Source organism: Notolepis coatsorum, assembly GCF_963971535.1.
Source record: "Notolepis coatsorum genome assembly, chromosome: 15".
Taxonomy (NCBI): domain Eukaryota; kingdom Metazoa; phylum Chordata; class Actinopteri; order Aulopiformes; family Paralepididae; genus Notolepis; species Notolepis coatsorum.
In genome coordinates, this window is record NC_140179.1 from 68,023,382 (window position 1) to 68,045,042 (window position 21,661).

The 21,661-nt window shown below is 50.8% G+C and overlaps 1 protein-coding gene and 1 long non-coding RNA gene across 2 annotated transcripts in view; one reads left to right on the forward strand and one right to left on the reverse strand.

Moving 5' to 3' along the window:
* Positions 1 to 4,886, forward strand: part of LOC311242191 — a 97,267-nt gene extending 92,381 nt beyond the window's left edge. The window contains exon 3 of the long non-coding RNA XR_014620596.1: positions 4,661 to 4,886. This is a non-coding gene — a long non-coding RNA (uncharacterized lncRNA). The remainder of the gene's footprint in view (positions 1 to 4,660) is intronic.
* The window catches only part of cmah (cytidine monophospho-N-acetylneuraminic acid hydroxylase), a 127,754-nt gene that overhangs the window by 25,070 nt on the left and 81,023 nt on the right, over positions 1 to 21,661 (reverse strand). The window contains exons 9-11 of the mRNA XM_084330608.1: positions 7,136 to 7,217; positions 5,260 to 5,397; positions 3,963 to 4,098 (exon numbers count right to left, since the gene is read on the reverse strand). Of these exons, the coding sequence (XP_084186734.1) occupies positions 3,963 to 4,098; positions 5,260 to 5,397; positions 7,136 to 7,217 (356 nt within the window). The remainder of the gene's footprint in view (positions 1 to 3,962; positions 4,099 to 5,259; positions 5,398 to 7,135; positions 7,218 to 21,661) is intronic.

Consider the following 21,661-nt stretch of genomic DNA (forward strand, 5'->3'; position numbering starts at 1 on the left):
TTAGGGTTTTCTTCACGTGTGTTTGTGGATAGCGTTGGCTATATTTTATGCATATGCCAAAAAAATAGCTCAGTATCACATCTTGGACTCACATTACAATAATCCATGTTTGTTTTTAAAAAACAATCTTTTCTAAATGCTTCCTGCACACTTGCTGTCTGATCATGGTGGAGCACCCCATCTTGTCTTCCCATGAGCTGGTGAGCATCTTTAAAGTCTTCAATCAGCGCTGCAACCTCAGGGCCAGCTACCATCCACTGCCGGAGAGCACTAGGGTTGCCTGTAAGACCTACCACCCCTCAATCACTCTTGATGCAAGCATTATGTGCTTGATCAATGGGGATTGCCCGAGAAGACCCGATTGGTCTTCTGAATGGTGAAATTGCCAACATTAAATTCTCTGGCAACATCTGGGTGTCTTGTTGCTTGTTCAGTCATATCATCACAAAGACGAACTGGGATCCAGCGGGCATAGTTGGTATGGTCCAGAGCCAAGAACCTGGGGAGTGTTCTGTCAGAGAATCGAGGTACATGCTGATGGGAGGACTGCCGCAGGGATCTCTCATAGACCAATACACACAGCTCCAATGCCATGACTGTTGCCCAGTAGCTTACTGGAATTGAGGGCAGCTCTCCTCTCCACCATTCGTCAAACCCTAAAGGCGCATCTTCTGTATCTGTGTCACGGTTATTATAAACAGACTGGGAAAGAGGTGGGCGACATAGCACTTGTGTGTCCAGATGGAAATAGCAGCAACATGAACAAGGCAGGGGTGTCCCTAAGCGCCACTGTGACAACACCAGCGTTTTTTTTTTTTTTTTTTTACTTTTGCATTTAAAGCTTGGGGCCAGCTTATACCTCATACAGCATACCAGTTGCAGCAAATAACAACCTGCTACCAGTGGCATAGCGGAGGCCCCCGCATCCCCCGCGTTGCGGGGGGGGCCCCGGAGCTTAGGGGGCCCCGCCCCCACTGTAGACTATCCTCTTAGATTTCGTAACGCGCGGGAACAGGGCGCAGACAGTGTGACGAGCCCAGTATGGTTCTGCGGGGCTGCAGCTGGATGCATCTCACGCAGAGGGCGGGGCCCCGAGGGGCGTGATTACCAAACCAAGCCGCATTTCTCGGAGACGCTCTCTGATTGGCACTGACTGACGCTCTCTGATTGTTCAAAACACAGCGGGAAGCGCCGGTAAAAATGAAGCGGTGCTCAGAAAAACAAGATGAGAGCGAAAGCCGAACAGGAGACGGCAAAGCTACGAAAAAGAACATCATTGTTCCAGCAGGCAGCAAAGGTAGACTGACTCTAACGTTACTGAAGTGAAGATGCATCGGCACTCTGCAGTAAGCTCCCCACCCAGGCCGGCCGCGTCCACCGCTATCAACCCCCCGGTCAGCTGAGCTCTGCGTCGAGTCCAGGCAGACACAGCCAGGCCCCCAGCCACGCTACAGCCGCCGAGACAGGTTAGACGAATATAACGTTTTATTCGCCATAACCAGTACGAGTAGCCTACAGGTTACATTGGAACTGGAATCTAATCCGTAATTTTTTTAGTACATGGTTTAAGTGGCCGCGATGTCCAGTGTGATGATAATAATGATGTGTGTAGTGGGACGGGCAGTCACGATATTCAGACATGGCACGAGATTATGGGTCATTGTAATTACGAGGATTTACTGAAACGGCAAGTAGTGTCAGAGGCATAGGCGGAGGGTGAGCTGGACATTAGGGTAGGCTATCATGGGATGGTCCTCGCACGGAGCGCGCAAAATTTTCTCACTTTATTATTGATTTAGGGGAGTGGGCGGGGCCCCATGGTCTGCTCTGCGGGGGGGCCCCGACATATTGCGCAACGCTACTGCCTGCTACTGATATTAATATAATGAAATTACCACTTATTTTGTAAATGTCCTTAGAATGGTGAGCGAGTATTTTATTAGTTTTTCAGGGTTAGTGGGATCTGGATTATGTCCGTTATTGCATGCAAATCCAATGGGATAAGAAAGTTTGACCAAGCGCTGGTGGCCATTTAGAAAAATGCCTGCCATGGCCACCAGGGTGCTAGTAACGCCCCAATATCCAGTTTGTTCCCAATATATCTATCAACACATTATCATTATCAATTTGGTATGATAGGTTGAGCTATGCCACACTACTACTATAAGAAGGAGGGTCCCGTTGTTTCCCTAGGAGTGGCAACATCTCACACTGTCGATGAAATTAATGTTTATTTAAAAAAATATATATATTTCAAACAATGCAACCTATACAATACAAGACAACCACAAAACAGTACAATAACCACCACAAAACAATACAATAGACAACAGTAACAACAGACACACCACTTAACACATTGAGTGCCACGCCCCTTCCGGGAAGTGACCTGGCCTTGCCGTCCATTAACCCCATGTAAATGTAGATGTAGTTTGTAGAGCTAAACCTATATTTTATAGTATATCTAATTTATTTATGGGTCTAATAACGCCGTCGAGTCTCAGTGAGTTGCTTCCAGTCAATGTGCAAAAAACAGATAATTTTTTCATCCGTACATTTCTATTTTATACCGTTTTGAATATGAATATAGTTTGGTTGCTTTTCTGAGTAATTCCATGGAAAAGACGCGAAAACAGCGTTTTTGTGTAATTCAATAAACACGTTGTCATTTTCCGCCTGATTATCGGATCTTCCTGAAATCAATGCTAGATTATCATTATTATCCTTCCTCGTGAATACATGAAATGTGCCCTGGAGCGCGGCGCTCCCCCCCCCGCCCCCCCTGCACCCAACGGAAAACAGCCACACACATAAAACACAGATAGCTTCAATCGTGGTAGAAATAAATATCAGATTTCATATAATATTTCATACAAGCTTTCATATAGTGTCCGTACCTGGTCTCTGATGTAATGCAAAAAAAATAATCCAATTTATGATCGCCATTCCAGTTATCCACAGCGATCCTGTCTCCGACGTTGTTGGGCATTGCACTTCAACGGGCGGGCGCGGTCAGTAGTCCAAACCATCCCTACAAGCGTGTGTTTTGCCGGAGTGTTTAGGACCCGCCCCCACACCGCAGCTCGGTAGAGAAAAGAAACAAACCTGTTTCTAACGGGGTGCAATAATGGCAGAAGGCGTTATAGGGTGGTATAAGACCGTCTGCCAGCTCAGACACACTCAGAACAGTATAGCACAAGGTGCCCCGCTGAATTATGAATTTCAATTGCGATTAAAAGAAATACTGTGAGAAAACGTAGATCTACGTTTCTGTGACGTAGCTGGCACTCAACGGTTGGGCGACAGAAACTTAGTTCTACGCTAACGGCACCCAACGTGTTAATGGTTTGAAAAGGGGGGGAAGAAGTGTGAAACTTGGAATTTGACCATGACATATAACATAAAAAAATATTTCCTTTTGAGTATGATCATTTTTACCTATACTTTACTTTTTAAGAATTATACAGGTTTGGCCCTGCCACTCGATATGAGACATATCGGTCCTCTTCCACTGCTTCCCTCACTGTCCCGTCATCCAAACTTTAAAGTTTTGGTGACCAGGCTTTTTCACGAGCTGCACCCAGACTTTGGAACACCGTCCCTCAGACTGTCCGAAACTCTCCCTCACTCTCCACCTTTAAATCCCGACTCAAAACCTACCTGTTCTCCCAAGCATACAACCTTCCCTACCCATAACCACCCTCCTCCAACCTACCACCTCCCCTTCCCCTTCCCTACTTTCTCTCCCTCTCCTGCCCCACCCTCCCCTCGGTTCCCCTTACTTCCCTGACTGTTACCCCACTGGACTCTGTATCTGTTACTTGTTACCCGTGGTTGTATGCCCTGTGTATTCATACTGTTGCTTATTCCCTGTGGTTCTTTGTTTCTGTTTCCTTTGTTTTGCGTCTTTGGGTTCTTGAAAAGCACTTTATAAATAAAATGTATTATTATTATTTATATACCTGTCTGCTGGATGTGCCTCGACAAAGTATCCTGCGAACGGGCAGTAGATCCTGGGCTGCAAGGATTTCACCAGCTGAGCCTTGTAGTTCAGCAGCTTCTTCCTTTCATTCTTGATGAAATCTGCTTTCCAGGCCTCTAAAAGTGGGTCAAACGTGCCAATTATTGAGAGCAATCTTGCAAACATTGCAAATGACAAAATCACCTTAATGAATGAAAGGGTTAACCTGATGTTGTGTGGCAGTGAAAGGGTTAACCTTCTGTGTATTGTCACAGTGAAAGTATTATATGTTATTGCACATCGTTGCGGGCAAGACCACCCGCATTTCATTGTATACTTGTATGCCGTGACAAATAAATCTCTTGACTCTTGACTTGACTTAACTGTTTGGTAGTGCGGTAGTGAAAGGGTTAATTAAGTGACTTACACACCACACAAGCGCACTTATTACACACACTGCTGTTATTTACACTGTGGAATCTTTTTAATTTATCCACTGTTTCTTTACCGTATAGTTTGTATAGATCGTTGTATATTGTTGTCTATAAATCTACTATGATTGAGGAGCTGGGAAAAACAAGCATCTCATGCCTTTCTGAATGTATGTACATTTTAAAAAGCTGTGACAATAAAATAATCTGAATCTGAATCTGAATCTAAATCTGAAATGACATCACCCCCATCCCTGTTTGTCCCCAGTATTCACAGATGGTGGCTAAGAGGAGGACGAGGAAAAAGCTGGATGCTATATTGGAAAACCCCTCCCACCCCCTCCATGAGGAGCTAGCCAAGATGTGGAGCAAATTCAACTATAGACTTATCCCCCCACGACACCACAAATCGCCTCGAGAGCTAACGGCTGGTGAACTTGAGAACTGACTATCTGACTCCTAATAATAAACACTGCACAGACTCCTGTTCTACTACTTACTACTGTTCACTACTACTACTGTTTTCACTATTATCATTACTACTCGCACTTTGTTCTATGTTCTATTATTATTATTACTACCTATCCCATCTATCCCCCGATGCTGCTATGACACTTGAATTTCCCCATGGGGATTAATAGAGGTTGACAATACATTTGAATCGAATCTCGTTTTGAACTAGCGTACGTCAGTGGCCAATCATAGCGCAAAACGCGAAAGTGGAAGCAAACATGGGTTAGGATAAGAATAGACGCGACCAGGACACATACCCCACCGGCTTCATTTTCGTCATAGACACGGGAAAAAGGGAACCTTGTCTATTGCCCTCTGTGGGACAATATTGATATTTGACCTCGAAACTATCACCTGTGTATTTCCCCCCTTGGAAAGTCATGGGGAACCCTGAAGCCCCCCCCGCAAAGTCACTCATCATCAGGTCCACGTTGTGGGGCAGCCTCCCCCCATTGGGCCTTGTGCAGTCCACGGTGTTCAGAATCATGTGACCTGTTGACGGTAGTAAGAGAGGAAGTGTAAAGGGACTCGTGGTCTTGTGTAGCTCAACGAGTACTAGCCTGCACTCGACCCACCCAACCACCTCCAATGTACAGTTTCCCACCCCACCTACCCCCCCCCCCCCCCACCTACCCAGCCTCCTCCAATGTACAGTTTCTTCCCCCTCAAATGTATATACTCTCTTTTTAGACTCCTTTTGTACACATAAACAGTACTGAATATTTGTAGATCTGGTATGTCATAAATGTCTAGATGCAACAGTACTGTCTACCTGTATGTCATGTATGTCATATATGTTATGATGAATTGAAAATGGGGGACCTTGATGTAAACAAGACGAAAGTCTTTCTCTGCATCCCCTTAACAATTGTGTGTGTTGAGCTGTACTGTATTGTACCCATTCTGCAATCTGTTATTACAATTTTCAATCAATCAATCAATGATGCGGCGTTCAGACTATGGCAGTAGACGGTAGCCTATATAGGCTGACAAATATCTGATGTTCATCGAGGAGGGTAGATGCAGGATATGTCACTCTCTCCGTCATACTGCGTCAAGTGATTGGGGTATAACACACACGCATGTCCCCAAACACTCCACCAGCCCAATCTGAGCATGTGCCATAACGCCCATCTCCTATTGGGTGGCTTACTGGTGATTTAGCCTCCAATATATTAGCCTTGATCCTCATCATGGCTCACCACCATTTAAGTCATATCCTCTTCTGCTACAATGTGTAGAGGGGAAATCGACTGTTCTCATGTGCATAGCGCCACATAGAGGCTCCAATTTATGCTGTAATGAGGTTACTGATACCCAAGTGGCAGTAATGTAGAAGATTCAGTGTAGCAAAGTGTGGCAACTGGACTAAGAGAATGAGATTGAGTATAGTAATAATAATACTAAAGTTTATTTGTATAGCACCTTTCATACAGAACTGCAGCTCAAAGTGCTTCACAACAGAAACAAGACAGGCATAAAATGAGCACATAAAGTGCAGACATATCAAATCACAGTTTTTCACATTAGGATCTAACATCCCAACAGGCCACCTTGTTTATGGTTTGATTCAGTTTTAGAATAGTAATGTGCATTGACTTTCGCTCTGGCACTCTGATTTATGTTAGATGGGTTTCATCAGTATTTTCCCTGTGATAAGCAAGGCTACTGAATGTAGAGAGGAGATGGGGGTAATATTGCATGCTCAGATTGCGTTGGTGGAGTGTTCGGGAAAAAAATTATGGAAATAGGGCCAAATTGTAACTACTCCAATGTTTGACGCATGCAACGTGAGAAGTGAAATTCTTTTACTGTATGAAGCACAATCTTAGGGGGCTCATACAGAACCAAGCATTTCACTGTAATGTAGGCTACATGTACCTTATATGGGACAAATAAAACAAAATTCAAGTTAAAACTTGGTCACATCATTACCCTCCTTGCCATTACCCTCCATTACCCTCCTTGCTGATAAGCGCGGAAGCATACTGTACCGCTGGTAGACAATAGGAATGTCACACCCCTACATAAGTATTGTGGTATTTCCCCAAAAAGTTATGTTGGTGATTACAATGATGGTAGTGACCAAGAAATTATGGAAATACCATGGTAAATGATTTATACAATGGCCAGTACCATGGTTAAAACTTAAATGACCATCAAACTACCATGATACATTTTCACAAGGGACAAACCCTGAACTCTTATCATATGAAGAAAAAACATTCACCTTTATAATCAACAATGATGCAAGTATCCATTTCAGGATGCACATCATCCATCAGGATCATGAACCTCAGATGCTCGTCAATCTGATTTAGAGAAAAACAAGGTACCATTAGACAAAAGCCTTGAGGCAGATGGATGCACACTAAATGATTTCTCGCACCAATATTTTGTATTTGGTATTTTGTATTTATTAGTTAAGTTTTAACCTGTATTTATTATTCCTTATTGTCTTGTCAGTAGTATTATTATTATTGTTGATGTTGATGTTTTTACACTTTAAGGACCAGCCACGTATATATACGTGTTTCGGTGCCATACGTTGTGGACCAGAGGCACGTATATAGCCGTGGCAAGTTGTTATTGTTTTATTCCATATTAATAACCGGATCAAGATCCCCGATCGACTCTGTAGATCTATCCGCCTCTGTGGAATCGGCAACATGCAATACCGGCCAGATCCTCTTTGCGGCACCATCGCTCCACTGCAGTATCATTGTGGGCGAATGGAATATTTTTTTTTTACCCTCCAACGGAGTATCATATTACTCTGATCACAAACCAACAGCATGCACCGTGTATCACGTTTCGAAGCGGAGATTTCACCATGGAATAAGGGGATTTATCATCAACCAGTGGACATATCGATCTACCAGATGCCGATCGATAACGAGGAAATGCTGCCGGGTATCACACGGGCTGACGGTAAGACATTTATCACCTAATTTATAGCCGGATCGGAGCTTGCTGTGCAACGCAAGCAATCGATCTGTGAATGTGGCTACTTACACAGACACTGTATTGGTAATCAATAATACTAATCGACGTCCCCCGCCGCCCCCCTTTCATCCATAGATGCTCTGGGATAGTCCGGATCATAAGCAGTTTGTGTTATTTCATTAGCATATATACAACGGAAATGCCGTTGAATATAACGTTAGTAGCCTTTAGCTCTATAACTAGCTTTCCAAAAAATAGATGATACGAAATCTGCGATAAAGCTTATATTCACGGCGCTATAAAATGACAACCTACCGATGGATTTTTTTTCTTTAAGCCATTCTGAAGGGACGGTTTATGCACTCAATTGACAATGAGAATGGACAGATAGCATAGCAACACTATAAAGTATAGATATAGCTGTTAGAAAACCCACATGTTTGTTTACATTCCCCGGTCCTCTAGCCACTAATTAGACTAAGCCCATCGGTCGTCAAAGAAAATGAAAAATAAAAAGATTGTATACAAAAAAAAGAAAAGCTTTCTCGCACCAATCAAATTAACCAATCAAACAGACTGAGACTGTTTCACCCAAATAGACTACGTTATATTGTTGTTCCCTAAATCATTTTTAAACATTCACTTTTTTTTTTATCTACTTTTTTCTCCCATCACAATTTCGTATCGTCCAATTCTACCCTCCCCTGTCTTGAACGCTGTTAGTGTTATGGTTTGTAACCGACCCCAATCGCACAACACAAGACAGGTATGATGGTTTGCCAAGAAACAGATATTTATTTAGAACAGGGAAAAAGGGCACTGTCCCTTTAAGGGAGAAAACACAAGACACTGGAATAACACAAGAGGGGAAGGTAAAGTGCCTTTAAGAGGTGGGCAGGTAAAGGGAACACTATGGGAAGGTAAAGGGAACGCCTAAGGGAAGGTTAAGGGAACGCCTTGGGGAAGGTTAAGGGAACGCCTTGGGACAGAGGACTAGGGACTAGGAGAGCTAGGGATAGAGGACTAGGGACTAGGAGAACTAGGGATAGAGGACTAGGGACTAGGAGATCTAGGGACAGAGGGACAGGTACTGGGGAACATAGGGAACAGGTTCTGGGGAACAGAGGGCCAGGTTCTGGTGACAGAGGGAACAGAGGCCCGCGGAGGCGGGCTGGGGACAGGGAGGAAACAGGGGACAGAGGACCGCGGAGGCGGGCTGGGGACAGGGAGGAACTGGGGACTGGTGGGAAAACATCTGGGCCGCTCTGCAGAACAGAGGAGAGGGTTAATATTCAAAGGGAAAAAACAGAGCAGATGCAGAACAGTCCAAAAAACAAAGTAACAAAGTAAATACTATCTTCGTGTGAACAAACACACAGTGGGAGATGGAATGTCCAAAATAATATCCAAGTGAGAACTAAGGAGGCAATACGCTGGGAGAGTGACATCACAATCAAAACTCACCCAGGCGTATGCGTAATGGTACAGGAACAGCAGCGGGAACGGGGGCAAGAGGCATTACGCTGAGTGAGTGACATCACAATCAAAACTCACCCAGGCGTATGCGTAAAGGTACAGGGACAGCAGCGGGAACGGGGGCAAGGGCACTACGCTGAGTGAGTGACATCACAATCAAAACTCACCCAGGCGTATGCGTAAAGGTACAGGGACAGCAGCGGGAACGGGGGCAAGGGCACTACGCTGAGTGAGTGACATCACAATCAAAACTCACCCAGGCGTATGCGTAAAGGTAAGGGACAGCAGCGGGGCGAGGGCATCGCCACCGGGTGGCTGGCTGTCCGAGCCGAGGAACAGAGTGCTGGAACAGTGGCGGTGACGAGGGAGTCGTCCACCGGGTAGCCGACTGTCGGAGCCGAGGAACAGAGTGCTGGAACAGTGGCGGTGACGAGGGTGTCGTCCACCGGGTAGCCGCTGTCGGAGCCGAGGAACAGAGTGCGCGCCACACCTTGGTGTGCGCGTCGGAACAGTGGCGGTGGCGAGGGCGTCGTCCACCGGGTAGCCGCTGTCGGAGCCGAGGAACAGAGTGCGCGCCACACCTTGGTGTGCGCGTCGGAACCGAGAGACGCCTCGGGGTGCGTCTGCGAGGAGGAGTGTGCCAAGCACGAAGGTCTGGAAGATGCGCGTCGGCGCGCTGAGGTCTGGAGAGCGTGCCAAGCTCGAAGGTCTGGAAGATGCGCCTCTGTGCGCTGGTACGGAGGAGCGTGCCAAGCTCGAAGGTCTGGAAGATGCGCGTCAGTGCGCTGGTACGGAGGAGCGTGCCAAGCTCGAAGGTCTGGAAGATGCGCGTCAGTGCGCTGGTACGGAGGAGCGTGCCAAGCTCGAAGGTCTGAAGTGGAACACTGGAATACCTCCCGTAGAGGATTAGAGAGCGCAGTACAGTGTCTCCCTCCAGGCAAACGGCGGCAGGTGGCGAAGGCTTGAGCGCATCTGGCGCGCTGGTCTGGAGTGGAACACTGGAATACCTCCCGTAGAGAATTAGAGAGCGCAGTACAATGTCTCCCTCCAGGCAAACGGCGACAGGTGGCCAAAGCCCTTGAAGATGCGCGTTGCGCGCTGGTGACTGGAGAGCGTGCCAAGCCCGAGGGTCCGGGAGATGCGCGTTGGTCTAGATGTGCGTCAGGACGAACAGCTGCGCTGGGGTCTGCAGTGGAACGCTGGGGTGCCTCCCGTGGAAGTTACAGGGAGCGCAGAACAGTCTCCTCCACAGGCTACGGCGACAGCAGACGAAGGCTGGAGCAAAACATCTCAAGGCTGGAGAGATCCATCTTACAGCATTGGTAGACCAGGGGATCTCCCGAAAGAGTCTAGATGTTAGAGAATATGACTCAGCATGAATACAACACGACCCCAAGCCAAAACGAGGGGAAGCGCCCTGGTATTTAAAGCCCACAGGGGGACTAATTAGCCTGCCATCACAGGTGCGAGAGATAATAGAATATCAAACAGGTGTGGCCACTAAGGGTAAGGAAACGAGAGGGTGGGGGCTAGAGAGAGTGAGTAGGGAATTCCTAACAGTAGGCTTAAAGAAGACAGAGAAAAGGTAGTGAGCAGCGGGCAAAACCTCACAGTACCCCCCCCTCAACGGGAGCCACCCGGCGACCCAAAACAAATACAGACAGAGTGGCAGGGGGCAAAACAAGAGGTACTGGCCAAGCCAGCAGGGGAAGCCACCACAAGAGTGGGGCTAGCAAAAGAAACAGGGTCGCCGAGGGGTAACTAGGGTAGCAGAGGGGCAACTGGTCTAGAGGAACTGGGTCTAGAGAACTAGTCTAGCGAACTGGGCAAGAGAACCGGTCTAGAGAACTGGTTTAGGGAACTGGTCTAGAGAACTGGTCTAGAGGAACTGGTCTAGAGGAACTGGGTCTAGAGAACTGGTCTAGAGCAACTGGTCTAGAGGAACTGAGCAGCGGGGCGAGGGCATCGCCACCGGGTGGCTGGCTGTCCGAGCCGAGGAACAGAGTGCTGGAACAGTGGCGGTGACGAGGGAGTCGTCCACCGGGTAGCCGACTGTCGGAGCCGAGGAACAGAGTGCTGGAACAGTGGCGGTGACGAGGGTGTCGTCCACCGGGTAGCCGCTGTCGGAGCCGAGGAACAGAGTGCGCGCCACACCTTGGTGTGCGCGTCGGAACAGTGGCGGTGGCGAGGGCGTCGTCCACCGGGTAGCCGCTGTCGGAGCCGAGGAACAGAGTGCGCGCCACACCTTGGTGTGCGCGTCGGAACCGAGAGACGCCTCGGGGTGCGTCTGCGAGGAGGAGTGTGCCAAGCACGAAGGTCTGGAAGATGCGCGTCGGCGCGCTGAGGTCTGGAGAGCGTGCCAAGCTCGAAGGTCTGGAAGATGCGCCTCTGTGCGCTGGTACGGAGGAGCGTGCCAAGCTCGAAGGTCTGGAAGATGCGCGTCAGTGCGCTGGTACGGAGGAGCGTGCCAAGCTCGAAGGTCTGGAAGATGCGCGTCAGTGCGCTGGTACGGAGGAGCGTGCCAAGCTCGAAGGTCTGAAGTGGAACACTGGAATACCTCCCGTAGAGGATTAGAGAGCGCAGTACAGTGTCTCCCTCCAGGCAAACGGCGGCAGGTGGCGAAGGCTTGAGCGCATCTGGCGCGCTGGTCTGGAGTGGAACACTGGAATACCTCCCGTAGAGAATTAGAGAGCGCAGTACAATGTCTCCCTCCAGGCAAACGGCGACAGGTGGCCAAAGCCCTTGAAGATGCGCGTTGCGCGCTGGTGACTGGAGAGCGTGCCAAGCCCGAGGGTCCGGGAGATGCGCGTTGGTCTAGATGTGCGTCAGGACGAACAGCTGCGCTGGGGTCTGCAGTGGAACGCTGGGGTGCCTCCCGTGGAAGTTACAGGGAGCGCAGAACAGTCTCCTCCACAGGCTACGGCGACAGCAGACGAAGGCTGGAGCAAAACATCTCAAGGCTGGAGAGATCCATCTTACAGCATTGGTAGACCAGGGGATCTCCCGAAAGAGTCTAGATGTTAGAGAATATGACTCAGCATGAATACAACACGACCCCAAGCCAAAACGAGGGGAAGCGCCCTGGTATTTAAAGCCCACAGGGGGACTAATTAGCCTGCCATCACAGGTGCGAGAGATAATAGAATATCAAACAGGTGTGGCCACTAAGGGTAAGGAAACGAGAGGGTGGGGGCTAGAGAGAGTGAGTAGGGAATTCCTAACAGTAGGCTTAAAGAAGACAGAGAAAAGGTAGTGAGCAGCGGGCAAAACCTCACAGTACCCCCCCCTCAACGGGAGCCACCCGGCGACCCAAAACAAATACAGACAGAGTGGCAGGGGGCAAAACAAGAGGTACTGGCCAAGCCAGCAGGGGAAGCCACCACAAGAGTGGGGCTAGCAAAAGAAACAGGGTCGCCGAGGGGTAACTAGGGTAGCAGAGGGGCAACTGGTCTAGAGGAACTGGGTCTAGAGAACTAGTCTAGCGAACTGGGCAAGAGAACCGGTCTAGAGAACTGGTTTAGGGAACTGGTCTAGAGAACTGGTCTAGAGGAACTGGTCTAGAGGAACTGGGTCTAGAGAACTGGTCTAGAGCAACTGGTCTAGAGGAACTGAGGGGCAAGCAGGGTAGCTAAGGGGTAACCATGGAAGCACCGGGAAAGGGCTAGCAGAGGGAAGGTTAGCTGCCAGGGCACTGATAGCTACAGGGCCTATGCTAGCTGTACTGCTACATCAACATAGAGGCTGCGCAAGCTGCCGGAGCTAGGCTGGCAGACAGGGCTGAACCAGCATGAGAGCACAAGCTAGCTGGAAGGACAGTCCTAGCTGTGTGAGAAAAACTGACCTTGCTAGCTGAAAGGGCAGTCCTAGCAGTGGGATAAACTACACAAAAAAAGTGGAGGCCATGCAGAGGGACCGGGTTAGCTGCTTGGGCCTGGCTAGCTACAGGGCCTATGCCAGCTGCAAGGCTGCATTAACATAGAGGCTGTGCTAACAGCCGGGGCCAAGCTAGCAGACCGGGGCCATGCAGAGGGAAACTGGGTTAGCCGCCAGGGCATGGCTAGCTACAGGGGGGTCAAACAGGGCAAAACGGGAAGCAAACAGGGGAGCTAACCGGGGAGACTAACAAGCTAAACAGGGGAGTAACAGGCTAACAAGGGAGCTAAACAGGACTAACAGGGAAGCTAAACTGGGCAAACAGGGAAGCTAACAGGGCTAACAGGGGAGCTAGAGGGGAGACTAACAAGCTAACAGGGGAGCTAACAGGGCTAACAGGGGAGCTAGAGGGAACAAGAAAAAAAAAAGGCAAACTCAACATACACCGTCTGTGCTGGCTGGGGTCGTCGATTTGGTGGGGTCGTACTGTTATGGTTTGTAACCGACCCCAATCGCACAACACAAGACAGGTATGATGGTTTGCCAAGAAACAGATATTTATTTAGAACAGGGAAAAAGGGCACTGTCCCTTTAAGGGAGAAAACACAAGACACTGGAATAACACAAGAGGGGAAGGTAAAGTGCCTTTAAGAGGTGGGCAGGTAAAGGGAACACTATGGGAAGGTAAAGGGAACGCCTAAGGGAAGGTTAAGGGAACGCCTTGGGGAAGGTTAAGGGAACGCCTTGGGACAGAGGACTAGGGACTAGGAGAGCTAGGGATAGAGGACTAGGGACTAGGAGAACTAGGGATAGAGGACTAGGGACTAGGAGATCTAGGGACAGAGGGACAGGTACTGGGGAACATAGGGAACAGGTTCTGGGGAACAGAGGGCCAGGTTCTGGTGACAGAGGGAACAGAGGCCCGCGGAGGCGGGCTGGGGACAGGGAGGAAACAGGGGACAGAGGACCGCGGAGGCGGGCTGGGGACAGGGAGGAACTGGGGACTGGTGGGAAAACATCTGGGCCGCTCTGCAGAACAGAGGAGAGGGTTAATATTCAAAGGGAAAAAACAGAGCAGATGCAGAACAGTCCAAAAAACAAAGTAACAAAGTAAATACTATCTTCGTGTGAACAAACACACAGTGGGAGATGGAATGTCCAAAATAATATCCAAGTGAGAACTAAGGAGGCAATACGCTGGGAGAGTGACATCACAATCAAAACTCACCCAGGCGTATGCGTAATGGTACAGGAACAGCAGCGGAACGGGGGCAAGAGGCATTACGCTGAGTGAGTGACATCACAATCAAAACTCACCCAGGCGTATGCGTAAAGGTACAGGGACAGCAGCGGGAACGGGGGCAAGGGCACTACGCTGAGTGAGTGACATCACAATCAAAACTCACCCAGGCGTATGCGTAAAGGTACAGGGACAGCAGCGGGAACGGGGGCAAGGGCACTACGCTGAGTGAGTGACATCACAATCAAAACTCACCCAGGCGTATGCGTAAAGGTAAGGGACAGCAGCGGGGCGAGGGCATCGCCACCGGGTGGCTGGCTGTCCGAGCCGAGGAACAGAGTGCTGGAACAGTGGCGGTGACGAGGGAGTCGTCCACCGGGTAGCCGACTGTCGGAGCCGAGGAACAGAGTGCTGGAACAGTGGCGGTGACGAGGGTGTCGTCCACCGGGTAGCCGCTGTCGGAGCCGAGGAACAGAGTGCGCGCCACACCTTGGTGTGCGCGTCGGAACAGTGGCGGTGGCGAGGGCGTCGTCCACCGGGTAGCCGCTGTCGGAGCCGAGGAACAGAGTGCGCGCCACACCTTGGTGTGCGCGTCGGAACCGAGAGACGCCTCGGGGTGCGTCTGCGAGGAGGAGTGTGCCAAGCACGAAGGTCTGGAAGATGCGCGTCGGCGCGCTGAGGTCTGGAGAGCGTGCCAAGCTCGAAGGTCTGGAAGATGCGCCTCTGTGCGCTGGTACGGAGGAGCGTGCCAAGCTCGAAGGTCTGGAAGATGCGCGTCAGTGCGCTGGTACGGAGGAGCGTGCCAAGCTCGAAGGTCTGGAAGATGCGCGTCAGTGCGCTGGTACGGAGGAGCGTGCCAAGCTCGAAGGTCTGAAGTGGAACACTGGAATACCTCCCGTAGAGGATTAGAGAGCGCAGTACAGTGTCTCCCTCCAGGCAAACGGCGGCAGGTGGCGAAGGCTTGAGCGCATCTGGCGCGCTGGTCTGGAGTGGAACACTGGAATACCTCCCGTAGAGAATTAGAGAGCGCAGTACAATGTCTCCCTCCAGGCAAACGGCGACAGGTGGCCAAAGCCCTTGAAGATGCGCGTTGCGCGCTGGTGACTGGAGAGCGTGCCAAGCCCGAGGGTCCGGGAGATGCGCGTTGGTCTAGATGTGCGTCAGGACGAACAGCTGCGCTGGGGTCTGCAGTGGAACGCTGGGGTGCCTCCCGTGGAAGTTACAGGGAGCGCAGAACAGTCTCCTCCACAGGCTACGGCGACAGCAGACGAAGGCTGGAGCAAAACATCTCAAGGCTGGAGAGATCCATCTTACAGCATTGGTAGACCAGGGGATCTCCCGAAAGAGTCTAGATGTTAGAGAATATGACTCAGCATGAATACAACACGACCCCAAGCCAAAACGAGGGGAAGCGCCCTGGTATTTAAAGCCCACAGGGGGACTAATTAGCCTGCCATCACAGGTGCGAGAGATAATAGAATATCAAACAGGTGTGGCCACTAAGGGTAAGGAAACGAGAGGGTGGGGGCTAGAGAGAGTGAGTAGGGAATTCCTAACAGTAGGCTTAAAGAAGACAGAGAAAAGGTAGTGAGCAGCGGGCAAAACCTCACAGTTAGGCCATGCCTCCCACAAGCCGGCTGCAATGTGGACGAAGCCTTACATCACGTGTACCCTCCGGTACTCGAGGAAGCAGCCGTCGCATCTTTTCACCTGCACAGCGCGATCTCTCAGCGGCGGGAGTCTGCGTGGGAGGGACACGCCGCCCCCGTCGCTTCCTGATTCTGCTGCGCAGGAGCACCAACCGACCTGTAGGAGTCGCTGTCCACAACGTCCGATCCCCACCCATCAGCTTTCCCACCCCTAACACTGCCAATTGTGTTAATATGAACGACCAGCCAAGCTGATAGCAATGCGGAGAGCTGGGCTCATTTTTAAACATTTACAAAATAAATTCAGAATTTAGAAATGTTTAGAAAAGCTAATTTTCACCAGTTTATTTCCTCTTGCATTGTTTGCCTCCAGTTTTGGTTTCTCTTTCAGCTTGGTGAAGTTGTAATGACCTCCTGGAGCCTGACCTGATCGAACGTGACTTTGAGGTAAAATAATGACTTGGACTATTTCAACAACTTCGGGGTGAGAGTTTGACAAACAAGATGATTTTATGTTTAGGTAATGCGTCTGAGTAAGTAAAATTTTATTACATGATATAACCTACTGTCACCCGAAGGATCTTAAAGGTGCTATAGATAACATTCAGCCATTACATGTCGCACTAGCACCAGAACGTAATCTATCCAATCAGGTGCATTCCACATGTGGAAATGGGAAGTAGGGGATACGTGCCTGCAATATGTAAACAACATCATTAATTTTGGACCCGCAAACTAATTTTAAATAATAAATTCTAAACGTATAATTCATCAATAATGTATTGGGGGGGGAAAGCAATATTTTTATTCTACACCTTTCTAAGCGCTCTGTGGAGGCATAATAAAAAAGAAAATCTACATAGAAATGTTACCTATAGCACCTTTAACTGCTTTAAGTTCATCTCACTATATGTTAATTCTTGGCCCCGGCTGTGATATATAGCTAGCATAGCATAGTGTGTTACACAAACAGCCAGGGACCCAACAAGTTAGAGATATTATATGGCGGCGGGGGGGAGGGGCTAGCAGGGGCTTAAGCTCCCTCTGAAAAAGGCTTAGCCCCCTCTAAGCCCCCCCTCCCAGTTATGTTTCTTATTTTATTTATATATAAAATACATTACAAATTCCGTTATATTGGACATTTGTATTAATTATATCAAGCGAAGAACTGAGAAATTTGGCAGAGAGAGACAACAACATTATCGTGGGTTTGCGTGATGAGTATCTCCACCTCTTTTATTGTGAAGCTGTATCTATCTACCGGTAGTCATCAAAAGCATGTCTGTCACTATAGCCAATTGAAATAAATGCTCACGTGGACTGGGAGAACCAATGGAATAGTCCCACCGGGCCGCGTGTATATTGCCCTAACACACTTTCACTTCCGCGTTTGAGATGCGAGAGAGTAAAAAAAAAAAAACATCTTTGGATAGCTTCTTTGCAACGGGGAAATATAACGCTTCTTTTAATAAACAGGAGCCATGCTTAAAATACGGGTTTATCGCAACAGGTCTGTGAGGTTCGCCTCTTCCCTGGACCTTTAATTCCTGTTCCCTGGACCTTTAATTCCCTGTCTCCTCACCTCTCCAGCCCCCACCCTCGCGTTCGTTTACTCTCGTCTGCTCTTCAGCAGCCCACACCCTTGGACTACCTTTCATTATGTGTTTGATTGGTCCTTGCCGAACACACACTTCTTAGTCAAGTATCAATTACCATCACGCACCTGATGTGTGTTCTAATTAGCGCCCCAGTGGGCTTTAAATACCTCGATCTCCCCCCCAGTCCTCGTCGGGTCGTTCTCTATCTGTAAGCTCCTACGGGAGATTCCCTATCTGTATCTGTTTCTGTATTCTGTATGCTGTTTCATCTCCGGCGTGAGACGAGGTGCAAGCCTTCGCCACCTGTCGCCGTTTGCCTGGAGTGGGACACAGCCTGCGCTCTCTAATTCTCTACGGGAGGTATTCCAGTGTTCCACTCCAGACCCCGCGCCAGACGCGCTCCTACAGCAGACGCGCTCCACTCCAGACCCCGCGCAGACGCGCTCCTACAGCAGATGCGCTCCTACAGCGGACGCGCTCCTACAGCAGACGCGCTCAACTCCAGACCCCGCGCAGACGCGCTCCTACAGCAGACGCGCTCCTACAGCAGACGCGCTCCACTCCAGACCCCGCACAGACGCGCTCCTACAGCAGACGCGCTCCTACAGCGGACGCGCTCCTACAGCAGACGCGCTCCACTCCAGACCCCGCGCAGACGCGCTCCTACAGCAGACGCGCTCCTACAGCGGACGCGCTCCTACAGCAGACGCGCTCCACTCCAGACCCCACGCAGACGCGCTCCTACAGCAGACGCGCTCCACTCCAGACGCGCATCGCTCTCTAATTCTCTACGGGAGGATGCGTCTCTCCGAGCCGGCGCGCTCTCCGAACCGGCGCGTTCTCCAAGCCGACGCGCACCACTTCAGACGTTTAGCCGGCGCGCTACTACTCCAGACGCGCATCGCTCTCTAATCCTCTACGGGAGGATGCGTCTCTCCGAGCCGGCGCGCTCTCCGAACCGGCGCGTTCTCCAAGTTGACGCGCACCACTCCAGACTTCTAGCCGGCGCGCTACTTCTCCAGACGCGCATCGCTCTCTAAGTCTCTACGGGAGGATGCGTCTCTCCGAGCCGGCGCGCTCTTCAAGCCGACGCGCACCACTCCAGACGTCTAGCCTGTGCGCTCCTACTCCATCCCTGTAAGCAGCTCTGGCCCTCGCCCTGTCCAAGGCCTTAACCCTGTTTTCTCTGTCCCTGTCTCCAGCCCGCCTCCCCGGGCCTCTGTCTCTGTTCCCCTCTCCAGTGCCCCTGTTCCTGCCCTGTCCTTGCCCTGGCCCTGTTCCTTTAGCCTTAGCCCCTTAGCCTGCTCGCCTCTTAAAGGCACAGTGCCAATTTTCCCTAATTCTTGTTTCCAGTATTTTGTGTTCTCCTTTAGCCTTAGCCCCTTTGCCTGCTCGCCTCTTAAAGGCACAGTGCCAATTTTCCCTAATTCTTGTTTCCAGTATTTTGTGTTCTCCCTTAGCCTTCCCCTTAGCCTGCTCGCCTCTTAAAGGCACATTGCCCTTTTTCCTTGTTCCAGTATTTTTGTGTTCTCCCTTAAAGGGACAGTGCCGCTTTTCTGTTATATTCAATAAATGCCCAGTTCTTGGCTTACTCTCATACCTGTCTTGTGTTGTGCGATTGGGGTCGGTTACAAACCATAACAGTATGACCCGACCCGTCGACGACCCCAGCCAGCACAGACAGTGTATGTTGAGTTTGTCCTTGTTAGTCTCCCCTGTTAGCTCCCCTGTTAGCCTTGTTAGTTTCCCTGTTAGTTCCCCTGTTGACTCCCCTGTTAGCTTCCCTGTTAGCTCCCCTGTTAGCCTGTTAGCTCCCCTGTTAGCCTTTGTTAGTTCCCCTGTTAGTTCCCCTGTTGACTCCCCTGTTAGCTCCCCTGTAGCTTCCCTGTTAGCCTCGTTAGCTCCCCTGCAGCTTGCCAGGCCTCTACTACCGGCATGGCCCCAGTCTGCTAGCTTAGCCCCGGCTGTTCGCACAGCCTCTAGGTTAATGCAGCCCTTGCAGCTAGCATAGGCCCTGTAGCTAGCCATGCCCAGGCAGCTAACCCGGTCCCTCTGCATGGCCTCCACTTTTTGTGTAGCCTTCCCACTGCTAGGACTGCCCCTTCAGCTAGCAAGGTCAGTTTCCCCACTGCTAGGACTGCCCCTTCAGCTAGCAAGGTCAGTTTTCTCCCACTGCTAGGACTGCCCTTTCAGCTAGCAAGGTCAGTTTTCCCCACTGCTAGGACTGCCCCTTCAGCTAGCAAGGTCAGTATCTCCCACTGCTAGGACTGCCTCCTCAGCTAGCAAGGTCAGTTTTTTCCCCACTGCTAGGACTGCCCCTTCAGCTAGCAAGGTCAGTTTTCTCCCACTGCTAGGACTGCCCCTTCAGCTAGCAAGGTCAGTTTCCCCACTGCTAGGACTGCCCCTTCAGCTAGCAAGGTCAGTTTCCCCGCTGCTAGGACTGCCCTTTCAGCTAGCAAGGTCAGTTTTTCCCCACTGCTAGGACTGCCCCTTCAGCTAGCAAGGTCAGTTTTCTCCCACTGCTAGGACTGCCCCTTCAGCTAGCAAGGTCAGTTTTCCCCACTGCTAGGACTGCCCCTTCAGCTAGCAAGGTCGGTTCCCCACAGCTAGGACTGTCCTTCCAGCTAGCTTGTTCTCTCATGCTGGTCCAGCCCTGTCTGCTAGCCTAGCTCCGGCAGCTAGCGCAGCCTCTATGTTAATGTAGCAGTACAGCTAGCATAGGCCCTGTAGCTATCAGTGCCCTGGCAGCTTCCCTGTCCCTCTGCTAGCCGCACTTTTGGTGTAGCTTCCCCGCTAGCATGGCCCAATTTTTTGTTTGTTGCCTTGTTTATGTCCCCTGCCCCTCTGTCTGTATTTTTGGGCCGCCCGGTGGCTCCCGTGGAGGGGGGGGTACTGTGAGGTTCGCCTCTTCCCTGGACCTTTAATTCCTGTTCCCTGGACCTTTAATTCCCTGTCTCCTCACCTCTCCAGCCCCCACCCTCGCGTTCGTTTACTCTCGTCTGCTCTTCAGCAGCCCACACCCTTGGACTACCTTTCATTATGTGTTTGATTGGTCCTTGCCGAACACACACTTCTTAGTCAAGTATCAATTACCATCACGCACCTGATGTGTGTTCTAATTAGCGCCCCAGTGGGCTTTAAATACCTCGATCTCCCCCCCAGTCCTCGTCGGGTCGTTCTCTATCTGTAAGCTCCTACGGGAGATTCCCTATCTGTATCTGTTTCTGTATTCTGTATGCTGTTTCATCTCCGGCGTGAGACGAGGTGCAAGCCTTCGCCACCTGTCGCCGTTTGCCTGGAGTGGGACACAGCCTGCGCTCTCTAATTCTCTACGGGAGGTATTCCAGTGTTCCACTCCAGACCCCGCGCCAGACGCGCTCCTACAGCAGACGCGCTCCACTCCAGACCCAGCGCAGACGCGCTCCTACAGCAGATGCGCTCCTACAGCGGACGCGCTCCTACAGCAGACGCGCTCAACTCCAGACCCCGCGCAGACGCGCTCCTACAGCAGACGCGCTCCTACAGCAGACGCGCTCCACTCCAGACCCCGCGCAGACGCGCTCCTACAGCAGACGCGCTCCTACAGCGGACGCGCTCCTACAGCAGACGCGCTCCACTACAGACCCCGCGCAGACGCGCTCCTACAGCAGACGCGCTCCTACAGCGGACGCGCTCCTACAGCAGACGCGCTCCACTCCAGACCCCGCGCAGACGCGCTCCTACAGAAGCCGCGCTCCACTCCAGACGCGCATCGCTCTCTAATTCTCTACGGGAGGATGCGTCTCTCCGAGCCGGCGCGCTCTCCGAACCGGCGCGTTCTCCAAGCCGACGCGCACCACTTCAGACGTTTAGCCGGCGCGCTACTACTCCAGACGCGCATCGCTCTCTAATCCTCTACGGGAGGATGCGTCTCTCCGAGCCGGCGCGCTCTCCGAACCGGCGCGTTCTCCAAGCCGACGCGCACCACTCCAGAC